Source organism: Solea senegalensis, linkage group LG10 (genome assembly GCF_019176455.1).
Source record: "Solea senegalensis isolate Sse05_10M linkage group LG10, IFAPA_SoseM_1, whole genome shotgun sequence".
In the NCBI taxonomy this organism is placed as follows: domain Eukaryota; kingdom Metazoa; phylum Chordata; class Actinopteri; order Pleuronectiformes; family Soleidae; genus Solea; species Solea senegalensis.
Window position 1 is genome coordinate 19,753,314 of NC_058030.1, and position 19,990 is coordinate 19,773,303.

General features: G+C 41.4%; 1 protein-coding gene across 5 annotated transcripts; it reads left to right on the forward strand.

Moving 5' to 3' along the window:
• The first annotated feature begins 740 nt into the window (after positions 1 to 740).
• On the forward strand, positions 741 to 19,538 carry LOC122775981 (ras association domain-containing protein 8). 5 transcript variants are annotated; one of them, XM_044036266.1, is made up of 7 exons: positions 741 to 1,112; positions 2,270 to 2,499; positions 9,207 to 9,406; positions 10,717 to 11,513; positions 11,670 to 11,867; positions 13,760 to 13,898; positions 17,509 to 19,538. In XM_044036266.1, the coding sequence occupies exons 3-7, from the start codon at positions 9,304 to 9,306 to the stop codon at positions 17,622 to 17,624; spliced, it is 1,353 nt and encodes a 450-aa protein (XP_043892201.1). In that variant the 5' UTR covers positions 741 to 1,112; positions 2,270 to 2,499; positions 9,207 to 9,303; the 3' UTR covers positions 17,625 to 19,538. The 5 variants fall into 5 exon arrangements, with proteins under 5 accessions (XP_043892201.1, XP_043892200.1, XP_043892204.1 ...); XM_044036265.1 differs by lacking the exon at positions 2,270 to 2,499; XM_044036269.1 differs by lacking the exon at positions 2,270 to 2,499 and having other exon boundaries at positions 10,717 to 11,507.
• The last annotated feature ends 452 nt before the right edge of the window (positions 19,539 to 19,990 follow it).

Sequence of the window (19,990 nt, forward strand, 5' to 3'; positions counted from 1 at the left end):
TTTGCAGCCACGTCACTTTACTAGTCCACTAGTCTTGATATTAAACAATTCACTTGTGTGCAGCGTTGGAATTGAAACACTGCTATACTGAGAACCACAGGGAGAATGGTGTGGCATTGAGAGACCTATGGCACTTCCATTATACAGTTCAGGCTCGGATAGACTCATTTTCTTGCTTTTCCGTCAGTGATAGTACCTGGTAAATGGTGCTTATTATGGCACCTGCTCTGTGAGGTTCCAAGCGAGCTCAGCTGATGATAAAACGCGATGTCAGCAGACTGAGTGTCGTCACTTGAAGAGTCATGAGCCAAGTAGTGCTAGAACTGTGTAATAGAAAAGAACGCCATCAATCAGCAATGTGGGAACTCATTTGAGAATAGTTGTGACAAACATTGATTTATGTTTAAAGGTCGTGCACTAAAATCTCCTTCATGGGAAAATACATTTGTAAGTTTGAGAAATAAGAATTTAGACCCCAAAAATGTGAGTCTTAAAACCAAAGTCTAACTGTAAAGAAAAGAGAAGGAGGAGGTAGTAACGTGCTTGAAAACAACAACAACAACAAAGCAGAAGAAGAACTGTGGTCATGTTTCGGCGGCTTTGGAGCAGGCCACCAAATGCCAATCTTGCCAAGGACACCAAAACGGTTAGGGGCGGCCCTGCTCCATCCACTCATCCACCCCCACCCCATCAGAGTGTATTGCAGCTTTAAACGGTCCACAATGCCTTGCGGTGTCCCACTTCCAACGCTGTGTATTTACAAGCAGGAGTAATGAAACGGGGAGAGGGGCAATTTCCGCAGCTTATTAGAGAGACTGCAGAAGACTAGCGCACAAAGAGGAAGGATGCAAAGTTTCGGACCATCGATAGTCTGTCTTCACGCGCGTCCGCAGCCGTGAGTGTGTGTCCTGCTCTGTGTGTGTTTTTGGGGGTTTTTTTTGTCCAGCAGCTGAACGTCTTTTACTTTGTCGCAGTTGGCTAGAAGTGATTTACAGGGTAATGCTGGAAAGGAGGACACATATTTTCGGGAATTCGCGTCTTTAACTGCGTCCTCCTCCACAAGTTCGCCTCGGACAGGGAGCACAGAGTTCAGTCCGGTCCGCATCACAAAGGTAAGATCATTACACACGGACCTGGTTTTGAGCAGAATGTGCTGCGGACGGTGCTCGCGCTGGAGTTGCGACGCTGGGATAACGGAAACATTGGAGTAGTAGAAGAGTTGAGGGGCCAGTTTCCCTCTGAGCTCACTGCAGCTAATTATCCACATTCGTCCAACCTCGTCCCACCAGACACCGACTATATGATGTCGAGTGACGTTTTAGAAACACCTACGACACACACAGCGTATGTTTGTTTATTTATGTGTGTGTGTGTGAGAACGTCATCACTTAAAAAGTACATTTCTGAGGCTGTAGTTTGTGGTCCACGTAAGAACTGGAGCTGCTCTGTATCTTTATTTGTTTGTTTTTCCTGTAATATTTATGATTATAATTATTTATATATAAAACATGCAATACAAATATAGTATGTAGTCAAAGTTATTTTTTTCACCCTGCTTGCATGCGCACACGCATAAAGAAAAGAATAGTTTTTCTGACAGGGACAATAAAGTTTTCACTGTCACTCCTTTGAGAGCTGCATTTTTATGTTAAAATGGCCTCCAGGATGTTTAGTGCAGAGATATCACTCTTAACTGTGTCTGTTATTTCAAGAAATCAGAACACTTGGCTGCTTCTCCCCCAGAATTATTGTGCAGTGTTGTTTTAACAGTCCAAGAATTGGGACAATGTAAGGTGATGGTGATGGTACATTTCCATCATCAGGATGGTTGTGAATGGAGAAAATTGATAACATATTGTGTCGTGAGTGACTTGGATGCTGTCTATCTCACAGGCGTACAGTCGCAGTGATTTAGTTGAAGTGCCACACAAGTGGGAGCTTGTATTTTTCCAGATATATTGTAATAATGCATAATAATGCACATTATGTAAGATTCTTGTGTTCCCTCTTTAAAATGTCCCGAGTTGCATGTTTTTTGTAGCATTACAACATTCAGCTTTTCTGAAATATGGAATCAAATGAAGGTAGATGTGGATTTACTTAGAAAAATCTATACTATTGTACGCTAAAGCTGTAAAGTCGCTCTCTTAAGATGGTGTGTGTGTTTTTTTTTCTTTTAATCAGTTTGAGCATCTTCTGTGAACATGTAGTATGCCAGTAATCAATATCAGAATCTATATAAAATAAATTACACTCATTCTATCTGCAGCCCCAGTCCTCTTCTCTCCACAGAAGCCAGGTGAAGCAGAACCAACCTGTGGAGTTACCGCATTAAGCCAAGGTTCTGTGTCTCGCAATCCTATGCTCTCTGATGTCGGAACGTTGCTTCACTTAAAATAAAGGATCGTGTTATTCGATGGTCTCCGCTTTGTTTAACTGTGTCGTAGCACCACACAGACCAGACTGCAAAGATCTACATATAGACTGGAAAAAGAAACAGTAAGATTTTCCCCTTTTCCTCCGTGTCTGCCACTACAGCTGCTGCTGTAAAACCATTTTAGTTCTCGGCATGTGTACACTGTATGCAGGAGTGTGATTCAGCACCAGATGATGTTTTACTAACCACTTAAACATGTAAACCTTGGCCAGATGCCTCTTTATGCCCCGCTGTGCCTCTGCCCCAGTGCAGGAGTCTGCTGCCTGCCCGACTGGCTCTTCAAAGCTGGTTAGTGAGCAGAGAATATGGCAAGGGAACAAAGGCGGTATTATTGCTGGCTGAACGTGCCGTCCAGATGTTCCAGATCCTGCCAGTGCTGACCTCCCAAATAGGGGAGGCAGCTTGAGTGCCTAATAGTTTAATATCAGCCAGACAGACTGAGAAAGAGGCTTGCTGTAGGGCGGGGCCACTGGAGTGCTGGCTGGAGCTGTGGGCGTTGTGTGTGTGTGTGTGTGTGTGTGTGTGTGTGTGTGTGTGTGTGTGTGTGTGTGTGTGTGTGTGTGTGTGTGTGTGTGTGTGTGTGTGTAGCGTGACTGGATGTGGGTTTAATCCTAAACACAAGAAATTTGGAGCTGGAGCCAAACTTCTAAGGAAGTATCTGAATTTATTTTGTCTACATTTTGGGGTTACTTTAGTTTTGTATGTAGTTTGGCTACAATGCAGCATTTTCTAAAACTTTACCATATTTCTCGACTCGGCACGTTTTTTGTGTTTTTTTTTGCTTTTCCATGAAGGATAGTACCTGATGCCTGGTATTTTTTATCAACAGACAGCAGGCCACTGAGTAGAGTCTCTGTGACAACCCCACTAAGTACAGTATGTCAAATACATATATATATATATATATATGTATATATTTACATGTGTAATAAAAATGGACATAATCTTCCAGTTGTAAATGAACTCCTGCCTTGAAGCCTCGAGATTTGCGTCATGTCAGTTTTTTTGTTTAAACCCAAAGTTGACAGACTTCACTGTTATTATAACAGCTGTCAGTCACACAGTGTCCACTCACATGTGTCGTACTTCACCATCTGTTTTGATTTAAATGGGAACATAATTTACAAAATCATGATCTACTGAAGATGATTGTGACTATTCATTTCTACTGTCAAATGTGAAGTAGGCTCATTGTCTATGGTACAATGTGTATTTTTTTCCGTCTTGCTTCCACCCAAGTGTGTAGGCTTCGCGTTGCAGACTCAGAGGCTGCATCATTGTTTTTATATACCATCTTTGAGCTTTAAACTGAAAAGACACTGTCTTTATTGCTTCTCAGAAATGTGGAACATTTGTCTGTAGGCTTTTGTTTAGAGGCTGACCGATATGGGTTCTTACCTTTAGAAGTCAGGGCAGTCGATGGCAAATGGGTTTGTTTTTGTTTTGTTTGTTTGTTTGTTTTGTGTGTGTGTGTGTGTGTGTGGGGCAGAGTTCCTTATTCTCACTTTTCCTCCGTCTGACACACAATAGCAGTTTCATTGAAACCTGTCTCTCCAATCTGCACTGCAGTGCTCTTATATTTTAAAGTAATGTATTAACTATAATATTACCCCTATGTTAAAGGGGTAAGCGAAAAAATCAAAATGTTCAAATACACCTTTTGATGACATAATAAGGTTATAGTACACATAGCAATGTTTATCAAAAGGAAAATGTGAACATTAGTAAGTAATAATCTAATAATTCACTGTGCTTGCATTAAACAGTCTTGTTTGAATAGTATGAATAGAAAAACCTTTGGAAACTTAAGGTCAGTGTTTAATATTTCTGAATCACCAGCCTCAGGATTGCTCATTTCATTTTTTAATGATGTCATGATTAAACCCACGTTAGCTTGGCAGGCTTCCGTTCATTGAAGTGTCACCGCATCGTTGTGGTCTGCGTCATAACCGTGGCGACCACAGATAGACCCTCTTATCTCTTAGTCATGGGCTGTTGCATATTCACAGGCCAGGAATGCAAACCCTGGATGCTATCAGTTTATGCTTCAAGGATCAAGGATCAAGCATCACTGGCAACTGACTTTGCCATGTTCTGTGATGTTTACATTCACACTGACTACTGTAGAAAGACCAACCTCACTCATGTCTGTGACCAGGAACTCCTTTATCTTGTTCCCATGAAAGATCTTTAACATTTATTTAAGTGCTGATCCTTACAGTGTTTCCTAAAATAATGGCACACCCAACTATGCTTCAGGCATTGTTCTGAGCTGTAGCGCTTGATAGTTCTTGGAACAACTGAAAGGGGGGGGGAGAGATTTACCCAATTTGTTCCAACCAAGTTACCACCAGTGCCTCCACAATAAACCGGCGTCTGTCTCTGGCTGCTCACAGATCTATTTCACAACAGTTCTGTTACCAATTACAGTGTAGTATAAATTGCTAGTAATTGCATGTTTCGCTACAGGGAGTGCAATTTGAATTAAAGTTTGGTTAGCAATAGGCTCTGAGGTTTAAATACAAGAACAATCTGCTGTTGCTTTAGCCATTAAGACGTATCTCATCGTCTTTAATTAACAGCAGTGTGGGCGAATTTTGCTTCTTAGAAAGCCTATAATAAATCAGTTACTAGTTTTCATTAGATAGTTGGATGCAAACGGCTTTAAACCGTCTGGGCTTCATGAAATGGACGTGTTGTGAACAATGGTCAACAATTAGAACGGGAACCAGAGGGTAATAGCTTCCATTCATGGAGGTTATCCTGTGAGATCCTTTTTCTCGTTTGAGTAAAATTCACCCGTGGTTTTGTTGTTACGTAATGAGTGGCCATTTTGTTTTCCCCAAATAACCCCTTGTTCAGCCAACTGTAAAAGTGCACAATACGCAGGTCAGTTTGTGATGCTTGGCACACGATAAATGACCAAATAAAAAGTTGCGCTGATTTTAAAGCTCCAGTGTGGAACTAAGTGGTTCTGCTTAACATAAAGCAAATGGCTGTCACTGGGCGACATGAGAACAAAACACCGCTCGCCTGAGAAACACGGAGACACTTGTGTAAATGTCACAGGCTTAGACTTCATCCATACAACTCTGTTTACATATTAAAAATGCATGAACTCTGTTCCACATATCCCTGTGGTCCACATTAACCCAACGTCTTCCCCAAGACAGCGACGTTTAAAAATGCTGCTGTCTCTGTTTTTGTTTGAAAACTCTGCATTTTAGTAGAGATGGAGACAATTTACCCTCATTTTTTCTTACATTTAACCTTTTGTTTTTTTAAGAACCCAGCACACGCATGCCCATACTCTTTACCTTTTTAACCATATCAGCAGGGGTGCTGATAACCTCTGAAACTAGGCTGAAATGGTAGTCTGGAGGGGGGTTCGTCTTATTCTTTATCTGAAAACACCTTCTCTAATATAGACGTAGCCTTTCTCAGCACCATGTGAACACACTTGGCAATGGCTTGAATGTAACAGACATTTATTTCGATTTCAAACTTATACACGATAGATTAAAGCTCCCGAAGCAAAGCGCTCTCCGCTTGGTCGTGATGTATGTTGCTGCAGTGTGTTGGTCGTGTTTGAGCCCCCACAGCAGCATATGGTAGGTTGTTTACACCAGCCTTTTCTCTGCCAGCTCTGTGAGCTGCTCCTGTAGGCCTGGAGTATTGTCACCAGCAGTCAGGCGTGTGGACAGACTGCTCACACACCTCACTGAGTCAACATCACTCAACCAAACACAAGACTGAAACAAATGCATGCAGACGCTGAAGTCGCTGCACTTTGATAATCTCTAATCTGACCTTAAATAGAATCCACAGACCCGTTGTCTGTGAAAATGTCGCGAAATGCTTCTCTGGCACAAGATGAGCCGCACAAACCAGGGAGCGGGCATCTCCCCTCGCTGTGGCTTTGATGGGCCAGAGGAATGGAGCTAGCAGAGCTTACGGTGGCATTCTGCCTCACGCCGCTGTGCCTGGTATCATCAGTTGGGTTTTGTGGGTAAATGTTAATGAATATACGATAAATGTTAGAAGCCTGGACCAGAGCGAGTGACATTTATAATCCCCCGAGTCTTCTCGTGCGTGTGGAAGAAAGAGGCCTTAAAGCCTGTTTGTTTTGTCTTTACTGCACTTGGAAATGTGTGTGTGTGTGTATGTGATGGTCTTTGATGCCATTAGTTTTAAAGTGTCATACTTGATTAATATTTACTCAGGAACATTTAAAAAACAAAACAAAAAAAGCCGCCGACATGTATAAAACACAGGTGACAGCACAACAACACGTACTCGAACTATTACTAACAAGGAGAAGGAAAAAGACATAAACCTCAAAGAATTGTTCAGATAAGCCTAACAAGTGAAGTAGACCTTTACAAACCACACACACAGTCCTTTAAGACATTCACCACTTGTTCCTCACTTTTTTTTTGTTGACTGTTATTGATTGTGCAGTGTGCTTCTAAAGCAATTCAATTCAGTTAAGTCGCTGTTTTCGGTTAAAAAAATGAAATTTGTACTTTTTGACAAAAATTGACAATCGTGACAATCATTTCCATCCAAAGTCCAATAAAAATAGTTGGAAAGACGAGAGCACAGGAAAAGCTAATGTCACTGATCCTCTTCTTCTTCTTCAAAGAATCTGCACAAGGGAAACGGTTCAGTGTTCTACATGTTTCAACTTTGTAATATTGAACGTTTCTGGAAAAGGAATCAAATGGACATTTTATAGATCATTTTGAAAGGGGGCGTTCCATCGCACTAAGACGTTAATCTTATCTTCACAGTAACAGCAGGCTGCATGTGGGAAAGCAATAAGGCCTCCATTTTTGCAAAATGAATAATTTTGGGAAAATACTCCTTCCTGCTCCATTGTATCCAAATGTTCTTTCTGGCTGATTCCTCTTTGCCTGCTTTACATCAACATCCACTCAGTCGCCATTACTCTTTCCTCCTTCTACCCCAGAAGAAAAGTTATAAAAGAGTTAAAGAAAAATGGTGACAGTGTTTTGGGTCACTACAGGAAAATCTTGTGGCGTCCTTGTGCTGTGCATGTGTGACTGTTTTCCTCTTTCTCTCTAATCCGTCAGCCCTTAATGCCATTTAAGGGCCGTCTGAATGAAGGACAAAGGCACTTTCCCGCCAGCTGTGAATACGCCAAGATTGGAGTGATCAAGAGTCAAACCTCTGGCTAAAGTGACAGCCATTCAAACACTGAGAATGTTTGAGCATTAACCGTTCACTTGAATCTTCTGAAATATGAGCATTTGTTGCCTGTAAAATCAGTGGGTTTTTGATTTTTCAAAACAAAACCACAATTTCAAACAATTAGTAAATCACATGGGCTGTGATTTGACACCAGGTTTATACTTTACTGTCAGTGGTTTCAGTCATTCAAAATGTTCCACGCTTGAATTAGATTATCATATTTTGATAGTATCTGGTGTGATCACATTCTCAGTGTATTATAGAGAAAGAATGTTGAACTAAAGGTCATTATAAAAAAATCCCTAATGATAATCATCTCAGAAAAATCCCCAAATCGGTCAGCCTTAAATTTTGACTGTAAATCAGGTTATTGAATACATGTGGTCATTTTTTAACTTACATAAAGTAAACATTATTTGAAATAATTCATTTCAGCAGAATGCCATACGTGCCTATAAGACAGGCCAGTGAAGTCCAGGAGCCAGTGAAGGTATAATTAGAGGGGGGTTTGGAGAACAAAAGGACCCTTTGACTCAGTGGTTGAAGGTTCAGTGAAGGTTAGATCCACAGAGAGTGATATGGATCTGAAGAGATGCCATTCATTCCCTACTGTCCTTGAAGTGCGTTCTGAGGCCTCTGCTGCTTTAAATGGATTTTTCATACACAGCCGGTGGTTAACCTTCACATTGGAACATGTGCTTTCTCAGTCTGATAAAGTGAGCAGTAGCCACTTCACCCTTTCACATCTGCCGTACGTCAAATCACCAAGTCTATGAATTTGTAAACTGAATCAAGCATTAAGGGGTGAGGCGCCATCGTTAATGCTTCTAGGACTTATTGTAACTGCTCTAATGACCCACGAGGAACTGGTGTTTCCTGTTTGAATGGAATTGAAATCGCAGTATGACAGAGTGCAGTCTACGAATAGATGAAATTTGTGACCAAACGGTATTATGATGAAACTCTGCAATGCCACAGATACCCACCAGCCCAGAAATCACTTGAATTTTGAAATGTATTTCCACAGAAATGGCAGTCTACATGCAAAAATGATCTGCTGTATGAGAATTGAAAGCGGAATATCTGTCAGAAATAATCACAATATGATTTTTTTTTTTTTCACCACATGGTGCGGTTTCTGTCTTCTCTGTCATAAATCTGTTTTCCTGCTCTGTCTTCACTGCTTCTGTTATTCCTTGTACAAAAGCAGGAACTAGGTCTGGAAACGTCTGCTCGGTGACTCTTCATGCACCACCACCAGACATGTACCTATTCATAGAGGAGAACAAAACAACAGTGTTAAGACCAGCTGGTCCCTGCACAGCTGGCTGTCTATTCTCAACTGGGCATTTCTTTACCTTAGCTCAGCTCCTGCAAAAATAGCCTGACTCTACCTCGCGTTTATGCTTATTTGGCTTGTTTGTAAGTCGGCATAATAGGAGATGGAAGAATTTTCGACTTTACTTTATCCTTAAGAGTGACTGAGCATTGTAACCCTGGCCATGAGCACATCCTGACTAACTGCTTCCTGTTTTCCTTTTTGTTTCCTCTCCAGTGAAGGAGCCAGAGGCGTTTCAACTGCACCACTGGAGCCTTTAATAATAATGCCGCGGCCAATGCACCACAACCGGCCCCCTCGCTTCTGACCCAACATGGAGCTCAAGGTCTGGGTAGATGGAGTCCAGAGGGTCGTCTGTGGGGTCACTGAGGCAACGACGTGCCAGGAAGTGGTGATTGCTCTGGCCCAGGCCATAGGTAAGACATTTGAAATAGTTCAGCGCTGCTTTTTGTTCATACTGTGTCCGTATTTCTTTGATTTGGGAAATGGTATGATGAACATAAAGATACACTGATCCATGTCATATCACAGACATGTTGTTGTCCTTTTGCAGGAGAACGTCAATGATGATTGACTCTGCTGTTGTTTATTTCCTCCGGCTCACTCTTACAGAGATTATAGAGATTAGGAGAATTCTACCTACTGTGGTCACTACATTCCAAAACAATGGCATGTTAGTGGAGTGCAGAGGGAAACACAGGCTAAGCTTTTCCGTACTGACAAAGTGTATGTTGCAAAACAAACTCCACCTTGAACCAGGCACCTATTTGATGAAGGGTTAGGAAATAGTACAATAACACTATGTATACAGTGCAGTTCATCAACCCATGACAGTAATTATTTTGAAAGTCCTCATGAGTCAGACAAGTCTCCTGCCTACATCTTCAGCTCCTGTTGAGGTTCGGTTGGTCATATTCAGAGGCTATATTGGAACGCTGAGCTCTCTCCTCTCCCATATGGCTCCTTCAGGAACAGGGGCACTTGAACAGGCTTTATTGACATCACTTCCCACAAAACACTAGGTAGTAGGAGGGAAAGTCTGACTCATCCCTGTGTCTCCTGCCAAACTGAGAATGCAGCACTTCTGAGCCCCCTCCTCTACAAATACAGTCAACACTGATTTGGTACTGGCTCTTATACTCTTTTAACTGATCTCTTACTGCTCTTATACTCTTTTAACAGCCTGAATTTTTACTGTATAGACTTAAAAGAAAATTCATTAGCCTAATTTAAAAACCACATACACACACATCTTTTCTTAACCCTTTCAATTTTTGGTGGAAAAATTAGGAACACGACACCAATGAGATGATAATATTGTGCCGTTTATTTATATTTCAATAAATACTTTACATTACATGTCATTTAGCAGACACTTTTATCCAAAGTGACTTACAATAACTGCATTTAAACATTTGGGTACAAATAGATAGATAGTGTGTCGAGTGTGTATTTTCCTTTGGAGTCTTTCCTCTTGGGCTGCAACTAACAATTATTTACATTATCAGTTAATCTTTGTGTGTTTTTCTTGAATAATCCAAATTAGTCATTTATCTGGTTTCTTTCTCACAACTCCTTCACAACTTCCTTCAGGAAGCTCAAAAGAAATCTGCTTGAATGAATCTATTATTTAAATACAAAACTGTGCATAGGCAGCTTTATTGTTGGTCTTGCTGATGTAAACGGGTGATTTTAAATCTTGTGTGTGCTTGTTTTTGTTTTGCAGGTCGCACCGGGAGATACACTTTGGTAGAAAAATGGCGGGACACCGAGCGTCACCTTGCCCCTCATGAGAGCCCGGTGGCTTCTCTGAACACTTGGGGCCAATATGCTGGTGATGTCCAGCTGATCCTGCATCGCACTGGCCCCTCCCTCACTGAAAGACCACCATCCGAAGGACCCACGCTCAGGGGTCCTGAACGCGGTCTGCATCGACAGAGCCTGCCTCCCCTCGCAAAGCTCCGCCATCCCAACGATCGCTCCCTCCGACGCCGCGAGCCGCGCCGCAAGTCTCTCACGTTCACCGGTGCACCCAGGGGCCTGAGGGATATCCTGAGTGGGGGCCGGATTGGAGAGGCTGAGGCCAAGCGTAGACTTTTTCTTGGAAACGGTGGGACTCACCACCATGGAGGACCAGCCATGGGGAGTGCATCTCCTGGCCTGTGGGCCTGTCGCATGGAGGATCTGGTCAGACTAGTGGGTCTACAGAGAGAGACTCTCAACATGCTGGAGAGGAAACTCGGGGCGTATGAGGGCGAGCTGCAGGTCCGGGCCGAGGGCAGAGGGGGACAGGGGGCAGTGTGCACTGAGGATTCATGTGTTGGAGGGCTGATAGAGGAGATCCTGAGGCTGGAGAAGCACCTGAGGAAGAATGAGGTGGAGATGGAGGAGGAGGAGTTTTGGGCCACTGAGCTGCAGATCGAACTAGAGAGTGAGCGACAGTTGGAGGAGAGACTACAGGAGCTACAGGGACGCCTGCAGGGCTGTGAAGTGGAGATTGAAGAAAAGCTGGCAATGGTACAGGTGTGCTATCTGTGGGATAACAAATGCACTTTTCAGAAGAAAGCTAAATATATAGGCTATTCATAGTTGCTTAATTAATTCCATCTGTTCTGGGGATATTTGTACGTTGTAATGTTTGGCCTGTTTCCTGAGTCGTTTCTCTTGTTGTCTCATCAGGGTGTGGAGGCAGGCCTGGAAGAGGAGAGGCTGCAGAGGGAGCGGCAGGAGACCCAGTGGGTCAGTGAGGCAGAGGCTCGGGCTCAGGTCCTCAAGGTTAAATCAGAGCTGAAATCCCAGGAGAGACAGGCTGTTCAGCTGGAGACCAGCTGCAGAGCTGTGGACCGATCACTCGGACAAAGCACCAAAAAACTGCAGGTAAGATGCGTTCAGGTGCTTAACGTTTATTGCTCTTCTTTTCTTTAGTTTTTGAGGAAATATTGCTGCAGGTTAATGTAGTTAGAAGAAAGGCTATTAAGAGTGAGATGACGGTCCTTTATTGATCCCCATGAGGGAAATTGTTACAGTGAAAGTGCAGAATAAAAACAGCTAAAAACAGAAATTAGACATTATATAGCAGACAGCTAGAGCTGAAACAATTACTCGATTTCTCGGTTATTCATCGATGACTTAATTAATCGCCAACTATTTTGATAATCGATTGAACGTTTGAATCTTTTTTCATGATTAAAACAAGATTTCTGATTGTCAGACAGCCTCTTAAATGTGAATATTGTCTGGGTTCATATAACAAAGAAATCTTTAAAAACTGAATTATTTTGGTTTGTGGATAAAACAAGACAATTGAGATTTGACATTCTATCTCGAAAATAATCGTTAGTTGCAGCTCTAAGTCACACTAAAATAAATCATATAGTATTGTACTGCAATATAATCTAGTATCTAGTACATTGTAGTAATATTATACTATATACTAATATACAATACCATACGTCTGCTTGTCATTAATTACTACATTATAATAATGTCATCACACACTGATGTACGTGGTGTAGATATCTTGCATTTAATATTGACTGCATGTGCACATGTGTGGTTTAGTAACCTGTAAACACACCAGCACGGTTGGTAAATGTTTTTAGTGTCATAAAATGTAGCGACGCTCTCACGATGGCATGTGTGATCACTCTTTCAGCTAGTTAGCATTGTTGACATAGCTGCACCGCGCTGCAACTGGCCATTAGACTGTTTTTAAAAACAAGACCTAACCACTGCGGTTTCTAGTCAACAACTATGTGTTTGGCAAGTGATTTGTGTCTTTATTGTGGCTTCTGTGTCCGGAAAGACACGACAAAGAGAAGGGAGTGGATGACAGCGAGTCCACAGTGAAATCATATTTGCGTCACTGCCAACGGGTTTTTTCCCAGGGAGGGACTTGTATACATTCACATGAATTCACAAGAACCGACACGCACAAACTCCCAGACTGGCTAACACAACAAAAACACTGAGATGCACAGATCAAAACCCACATAACAGGTGATACTTCATACTTTACAGCAGTGATCGCACCAAAGTGTGAGCTGCGCCCCCTTGTGGGGCTGTGAAGGTACAGCAGGTGAAGAGTGAGAGGTTTTTAAGATGTAAATTAAAAGGTTTTTAACTTATTTTTGTAGTCGAGCATCAAATAACCCTGCATTATATGCGATCAATATCAAGTAGTATGAGAACGTAAATAATTGAAATAAAAGGTCCCTCAAATTCACACTGGAACATATCTCTTGTTTTTGGTGGGGGATCATATTTGAGGGAACACTTATTTATGGGCTGGGTTTGAGTGATAGTTCTCAGGTGGAAAAGGGAAAGTCTGTTTGTTGATCGGAGTCATGATAAAAGGTTAAATGGGCTATAGCAGAATTTCAAGCGGGCCATGGAAATCTTAAAGGTCCCGTGTGTAACATTCAGGAGGGTCTATTGGGAGAAATCACACATACTATGCATATGTTCGTATATATGTATAATTGCTTTAAAATGAATTCTTCAGGCCATCTTGTGCCGCCATGTGCAGCCCGAACAGACAAAACCAGTCAAATCAGAATACGACCTGCAGTCTCATCATTAGGTTTCAGTGATTCCTACACACTTGGATCTTTGAGTTTGGAAAAGGCTGTTGACACAGTTTACTGTTTACAGGTCCTGCATTTTGTGTTGGTCTGATTTTGTTAAACACAATAATAAATACAGAAGGACCATGTTCGTGCCAGCACAAGATGTCAATCTGTTTTTGATCTCGTGTGCTGTGATTGAAGGACATGCAACATGAGCTGGAGCAGCTGACCAAGGAGCTGAGGCAAGTGAACCTGCAGCAGTTCATCAAGCAGACGGGCACCAAAGTCACAGTTCTGCCAGCTGAGCCCTCTGAGGATGAAAGCAGCCACAGCAGTCATGGTATACAAGTCCTCCTTTTAATCCTCCTTCTAGATTATCAAGACATCTCTGTCTTTTTTTCTTTTTTATCTGTACCAACAGTAAACCGCTCTGATGAGGAGTGTTTCTAATCCCACTGAGGAGTTCTAGTTCATCGAGCCCACGCACTCTGCTCAACCCTTACTTGTCAAATTGACGATAAAGACTGTTGAGTCTTCTCCTTTGATTGGCCTCTTTAACACCCCTAATCTCTCCAGAGAGAAACTGAGAATCGCTGATTCACTTGTTCCTATAGATTCAAAGTTAAATTGCCGGTACCTGGGATGTCTGAATGTCTCGGGCTGCCATTCATACTATTCAGACAAAGTGTGTAAAGTGCAAGTCGTCAGTGCTTTCTGTTTCATCAAGGCACCAATTAAGGAAGTGTAGTAATAGTTTTTTATTGTCTCCATGCCAACAGCTGCCTGGATACAGACAGACCTGGCGTCATTTATTCACTGCACTCTCTGTTCTTCACTCCTTCCATCACACTTTAAATCTGTCACATGCTCGGCAGTTTGTGTGATGGACTGATTGGACCGAAGCTCTGTCGTCCTACAGGAAACCAGCTGATATCTGCCACGTTAGACTGAGAGCACTGAATCATGGGAGAACAGTCACACACAGCAACACAGCGAGCTGCGTACACAGTAATGTAGAACCTACACTGTCGTCGTTCATGAACTCTAATTAAGATTAATTTCAAGAAGTATGTGTTGTAAGTACATTCACATCCAAACTTGGGGGGGAAAAAGGCACAAACTTAAAAATAAACTTTTGGTCACAGAAATAAATGTATGGATCTCAGTGAACAAGTATGGACATTAAGCTAAAGCTCTATTATAACATACCCTTGAATAATTTAGTAATCCCAGTTGCTGCTGCTTAAAAAGCCTTGGGAATGAGTAAATGTGGTTTATTGGATTTGGTGTTCTAATTTAATCCACTCCTAAATTGAGTGCACAAGCTGTTGGAGATAAGCATATGGAATGGTGGAAACAATTATTGAAAACTTAATTTCATTTTGGTTCACATTTTTCACTCAACAGTTACAGTCTAGTCTATTTAGTAACTCTATTTAGTTTGAGTAACTTTTATAGTTGACCTCTTGGATTTCTCCGACTGTATGAAATACGCTTGATTGGTGTATTATTAAACTTGAATGCTAATGGTTTTCAATTATGGAAAAATAATGAAATAGAATGCCCATGTCCTTCTAATGACCTTCCAATTCATGTGTGTACAAATCAGCAAGAGCTTTTGTGCCGGGCCATGAAAAAAACCACTGCAGCTGCTGATTTGATGCACGGCTCGATAGTGACCCCTGGTGGCTTCATTGTGAACTGTTTCCTAGACACAGGAATTATTTGTGATTTATAAAAAAAAAAAAAAGACTTTCATGGATGTTTATATGAAATTTGCACCAGATAATTTAAAAACAATGAACATATTTACACAGTATTGCCTCACAAATAAAAACACAACGTAAAACACAAATAAATAGAAACAAAATAGTAGTTTAGTTTGGTAAATATGAATCAGGGCAGTGTGCAAAATACAGTAATCTCAGTAAGAGAAAAGTGTTGTACCAGATTTAGCTTTTAACTCGTTTCCACCTGTAGTTATAAAATAACAATATGTAGAATGAAATAGTACTGATAAGTAGAGGTGGGTCAAAATATTAATTTGGTGATATATCATCGTCCTTCCTCGATGTGGAATAATGGCAGAGAAATCTGTGTTAACAGATGCCCCATCCACGTTCAATAAATAAATAAATAAATAAATAAATAGAGAAATCCTACACTTCACTTCTCACAAGCGTTTTGTTTTCTTCATTCAAACAGATATTGTGATGCATCGCTATATGATTGTCTTGCAACATATTAATGATCACAGAATTGTTGTGTCGTGATATTACCAGTAGTGGTGTGCGATATTGATGAAAATCAATATCCCGATATTTTGGGGGATTTTGTCGATAACGATAATTGGTAAAATTCTGCAACCCTCAAAAATGTGTTGTAAGTATCGAAGTTGAGAAAGCAAAAGACAAGTTGTTGTACCAGCTTTCTCTTGTTAAGTATATTAGATGTTAATGATAATATTGACAAAAACAACCTGTTAAAGAAAAACAGGTCTTATTTATTAACTTAAACTTACTGACTTAAATATTGCACAACGACAACAACAAAAACTATCATGAGAGCATTTTAAACTGACACTTGCGCCCAATGTAAACAATACTCATCCTATTTGAACTGCAAGGCATTAACATGAGAATGTGGATACACATTTAACTGCTGCCTAAGTTTGCGGAGTGCGTTTTCTGGTCGGTACCTTCGCTGGCCGTTCGTGGTCGACCGCTGACTGCCGAAGCTTTTCATATTCTTCATATTGTTCATATTCTGTGCGGTGGTTGGTGGTTAATTCGCTGATGGTGAAACCAATTCGTTGTCGCGCTGTCTTTGACGGCAACCGCTTCCGACATAGTTTGCAGATTGGCGTCTTTTGAGTGACATCAGTGTTTTCGAAGCCAAACCACCTCCATGCGAGTGAGGATGATCCACGTTTAGCTGTTCAAATGTGGTAGAGTTTGTGTTTGGTCTCCTGGCGCAGTTTGTTCACTCATGTTTCACTTCAGCCATACGTGCAGCTACGTTAGCATGGTGGTGAAGCGTGGACGTGGACGCGGCTTGTGTTCTCAATGCGCATGCGCCGCAATGGTCCGTCCTCGCGCAGTGAATGTGTGGCCTCTCAAAAAGGCGTGGTTTGATTGGTTCTTGCAAAATGATTTCGACATACTCCGTATTGTATTTTCACACGTCGTTAAAACAACAATTAAGATATTATGTAGACGATATATATCGCACAACCCTAATTATTGGTATCGTGTATCACGTATCATATCAGCCATAATGAAAACACTAAAACATACGTGTAGCTACGTTTGCTATTTTGTGAAGTAGAACAAATGTACGTCAACAAAGTTCTCAACGGTCTGTACTGTCACACCGAGACAAGGACTTGGACCCAATTGCACGACTCGGGAGACTAAGTGAAAAATAAACAAACTTTTATTTTCAAACTGCAACAAAAAAAGAGGGAAAAACTACTAACAAAAAACAGCTAAAGCTAACAAACAAAATAAGAAATAAAACACATTCCTTCGAGGGAAAAACTACAATAAAAAACAAGGACTTGACAAAGTAGTAAACAAAAAGTACAAAAACCTGAGGACCTAATGGGGCAAATACTGATAATTCCTGTCAAGACAAAGGCACAGGAGTTAAGCTGTTCTCTGGGTCACCAGACAAAAGGAGACAGACCATAATATACACACAGTAATGGGGAACAGGTGGAAAACAATCAGGGCGGAGCAGATAATCAGACTGGCAGGAAAACACAAGGGGAAGGGACAAGAGAGAAATTTCAAAAAAAAACAGGAACCACAAGACAACAACTATACACCACCAGCTTTCTTGGTCATGACACCATGTTTCACAGTTCACAGAGGTCTATCAATACCTTACTGTCTTAATGAGTAAATGGAGTTTTTTTTCTAATTTCCTTCTCTTTGTGTCCTCCTCAGTTCCACTCACTGGCTCACTGAAGCGGCCCGTGTCGTCCCACACGATGTCTGGTCACCTGCGGGTCCTGCACAGCCCTCTCACTTCTGGACTGAATCCAGAGGGCATCTATGTGTGAGAGCATCCAGAGTGGAAGGAAGGAAGGAAGGAACACGTCATGTCTCCTTTCCCAGCACTCAAATCACTCCCCAACCCTCTTATGTGTGGAAACCATAGTACAGGATACCTCAGTAGCACATTACTATGCACTGTTGTCTCGGTCACATGGCGACAGCCTTGAGTGTGAAGACTCACTGTAGTGAAGGAATGATGTTGAAATGGAAGTCAGTGAGCACTTAGTGGGAATGGAAAATCATCGGGGCCATGAAGGAAAAAGGCTTTTCCTGACGCCGTCAGTGCACTCGGAACATGTCAGGACCTTGTGATGATCGGGCTGTCCTGTTGTGAACTTCGTGTGATAACATATCCACGTCATGTACTTTTACTCTCACTTTAGTACCTGCTGAATGATTTGTATGTTCTCCTCACAAGCATCATGATTCAGAGCGTTTGCCTTTTTGAACAATACTCTATACAGAAACCTGTTATGTGAATCTATGAACTCTATATCTTTGAACACGTATGTTATCTGCAGTAAATAGAGTTTATCTGGCTTATTGGCTGGTTGTTATCTAAGATAAAAAAAAAGAAAATCCACTTGTGTCTGTTGGAAAACTTTGTCTTGGTTTTAATGTTTTGCATATCAGCATTTTTGCATTCCTGTTGCTCTGACGGTGTGTCCACGTTCAAACTATGCACAAATGGTTAATAGTTTTGTTACCCAAGAATGTTACTGTACCAAAATGACGGCTCAGTGTATACGTTTTCTTCATTTCTTTATCTCTATTCTGTGAATTATTGTGTTTTTATTACAAACCGGTGCATTCAGATGGAAACATGCAGTGCTCACTACACTCCTGCAGTATTAGCTGCATAATGAAGCAGTGTTAATGTTTATTTTTGTTTGTCGGTAAATGAGTTGATAGAATATTTTTGCCAAATGTATTGTGCTTGTTTTTCTCCAAGGATTGGAGGCCAAAGATTTGCAGGTCTTGTTGCATGATTCATGATTGTGATGTTACTATAGCCATATGAGGATGTGCAGAGCACACGTATTACACATTACAGTATATAAAGTGAGTGAAATCCAGCAATGGTGGCATGTAGTAGCACAGTGGAATAGCTACAGTCTCAGTGTGTCCATGAATAGGAGTCTGTGATCAAATAGGTGTGTCTGTGCAGTCAGAATAGCCAAGATTAGAAGCCCATCTTAGGTCGTAGTTCAGCTACTAATCACATCAAAGTGCCTTATACGTGAATACAATTAGCTAAAGAGTAGTTATACGGCGGGTCACGGCGTGGAAGCTATTGAAAGAAATAATTATTTTTTAACATTGATGTTCATATAAAATATAAAAAGAACCTGTCAAATGTTTGTATAAACATAACGCGCATTGAAACCCACGGAGAGTTTTTTAGCCCAAAGTGCCATGTTCACATCACACACACACACACACACACACACGCCGTTTTTGTTTTTTTATGTACTTTTGTTGTGAATGTAATACTTGACTGTATCGTTTGTTTTGTATCAGCAGTTTGAAAAAGGCTATAATGGACCGCAGTGAAGGAGCAGAGTGGTCGAGACAGTAACGTTATACGATATACTCTTTATTAACCAGTAATATTTCCTGCACAGATAAACGCTAACTGAAAAAGAATGTGAAAAGCATTGTCTTGGTGTCCACTACGAACTGTGACGCTGTTTGTGATGTTTATAAGAATCAATGTTGCTGCATAATATCTGTGTGTGAATACCTAGAAAAGATTTAATGATTTGAATGGTATGTTAACGTTTTGTAGGAATAAAATTTAAAAGTTATGTTAACAATAGACACAACAGACTTCACGACACTTGTTATTGTACAATACATGAGCAAACTAAGACCAATAAATAAAGCTAAGTGCGAGGCCAATAGGCTGAAATGAGTAATTAGCATCCTGATGAATGTGTTGTGATGCTTCAGGTGGAGCAGAGCTGTAATATAGTGCGTCCCCAGCTGACATTCATTTATATAATTACATGGTAACTGGGGTTAGGGCCACTAGGTGATCGTCATTAAAGCAGCTGACTTTTAGAGCACAATGATGGAGCATTTTAGTCATTTTGGGATGTACGGCCTGAAGGAAGGAGAGGTAAAGATGTCTGTAAAGCTCTTCAGCGTGAGGCACTGACAGCCTTCTTCATCCTGGGTGTCACCAGGTGGAGCTGTGTGCGATGAATGAAGGCTCTGCCTCCTCTTCCTCAGGCAGAGGCAGACGGGAGTTATCCCCGCTGCTCTGTGGGTCAACACGTGCAAAGAAGTGGTTCATGGTGTCAGGGAGGGTTCTGTCATGGTTTCAGTACCTCTGTATTCTGCAGCGGTTGTGTTTACAAAAAGCCTT

Bases quoted from the DNA above. Each gene is read 5' to 3' on its own strand.
- LOC122775981 (XM_044036266.1), top strand. From the start codon at position 9,304: ATGGAGCTCAAGGTCTGGGTAGATGGAGTCCAGAGGGTCGTCTGTGGG. The intron at 9,407-10,716 runs GTAAGACATTTG...TTTGTTTTGCAG, and splicing joins TGCTCTGGCCCAGGCCATAG to GTCGCACCGGGAGATACACT. The intron at 11,868-13,759 runs GTAAGATGCGTT...CTGTGATTGAAG, and splicing joins AAAGCACCAAAAAACTGCAG to GACATGCAACATGAGCTGGA.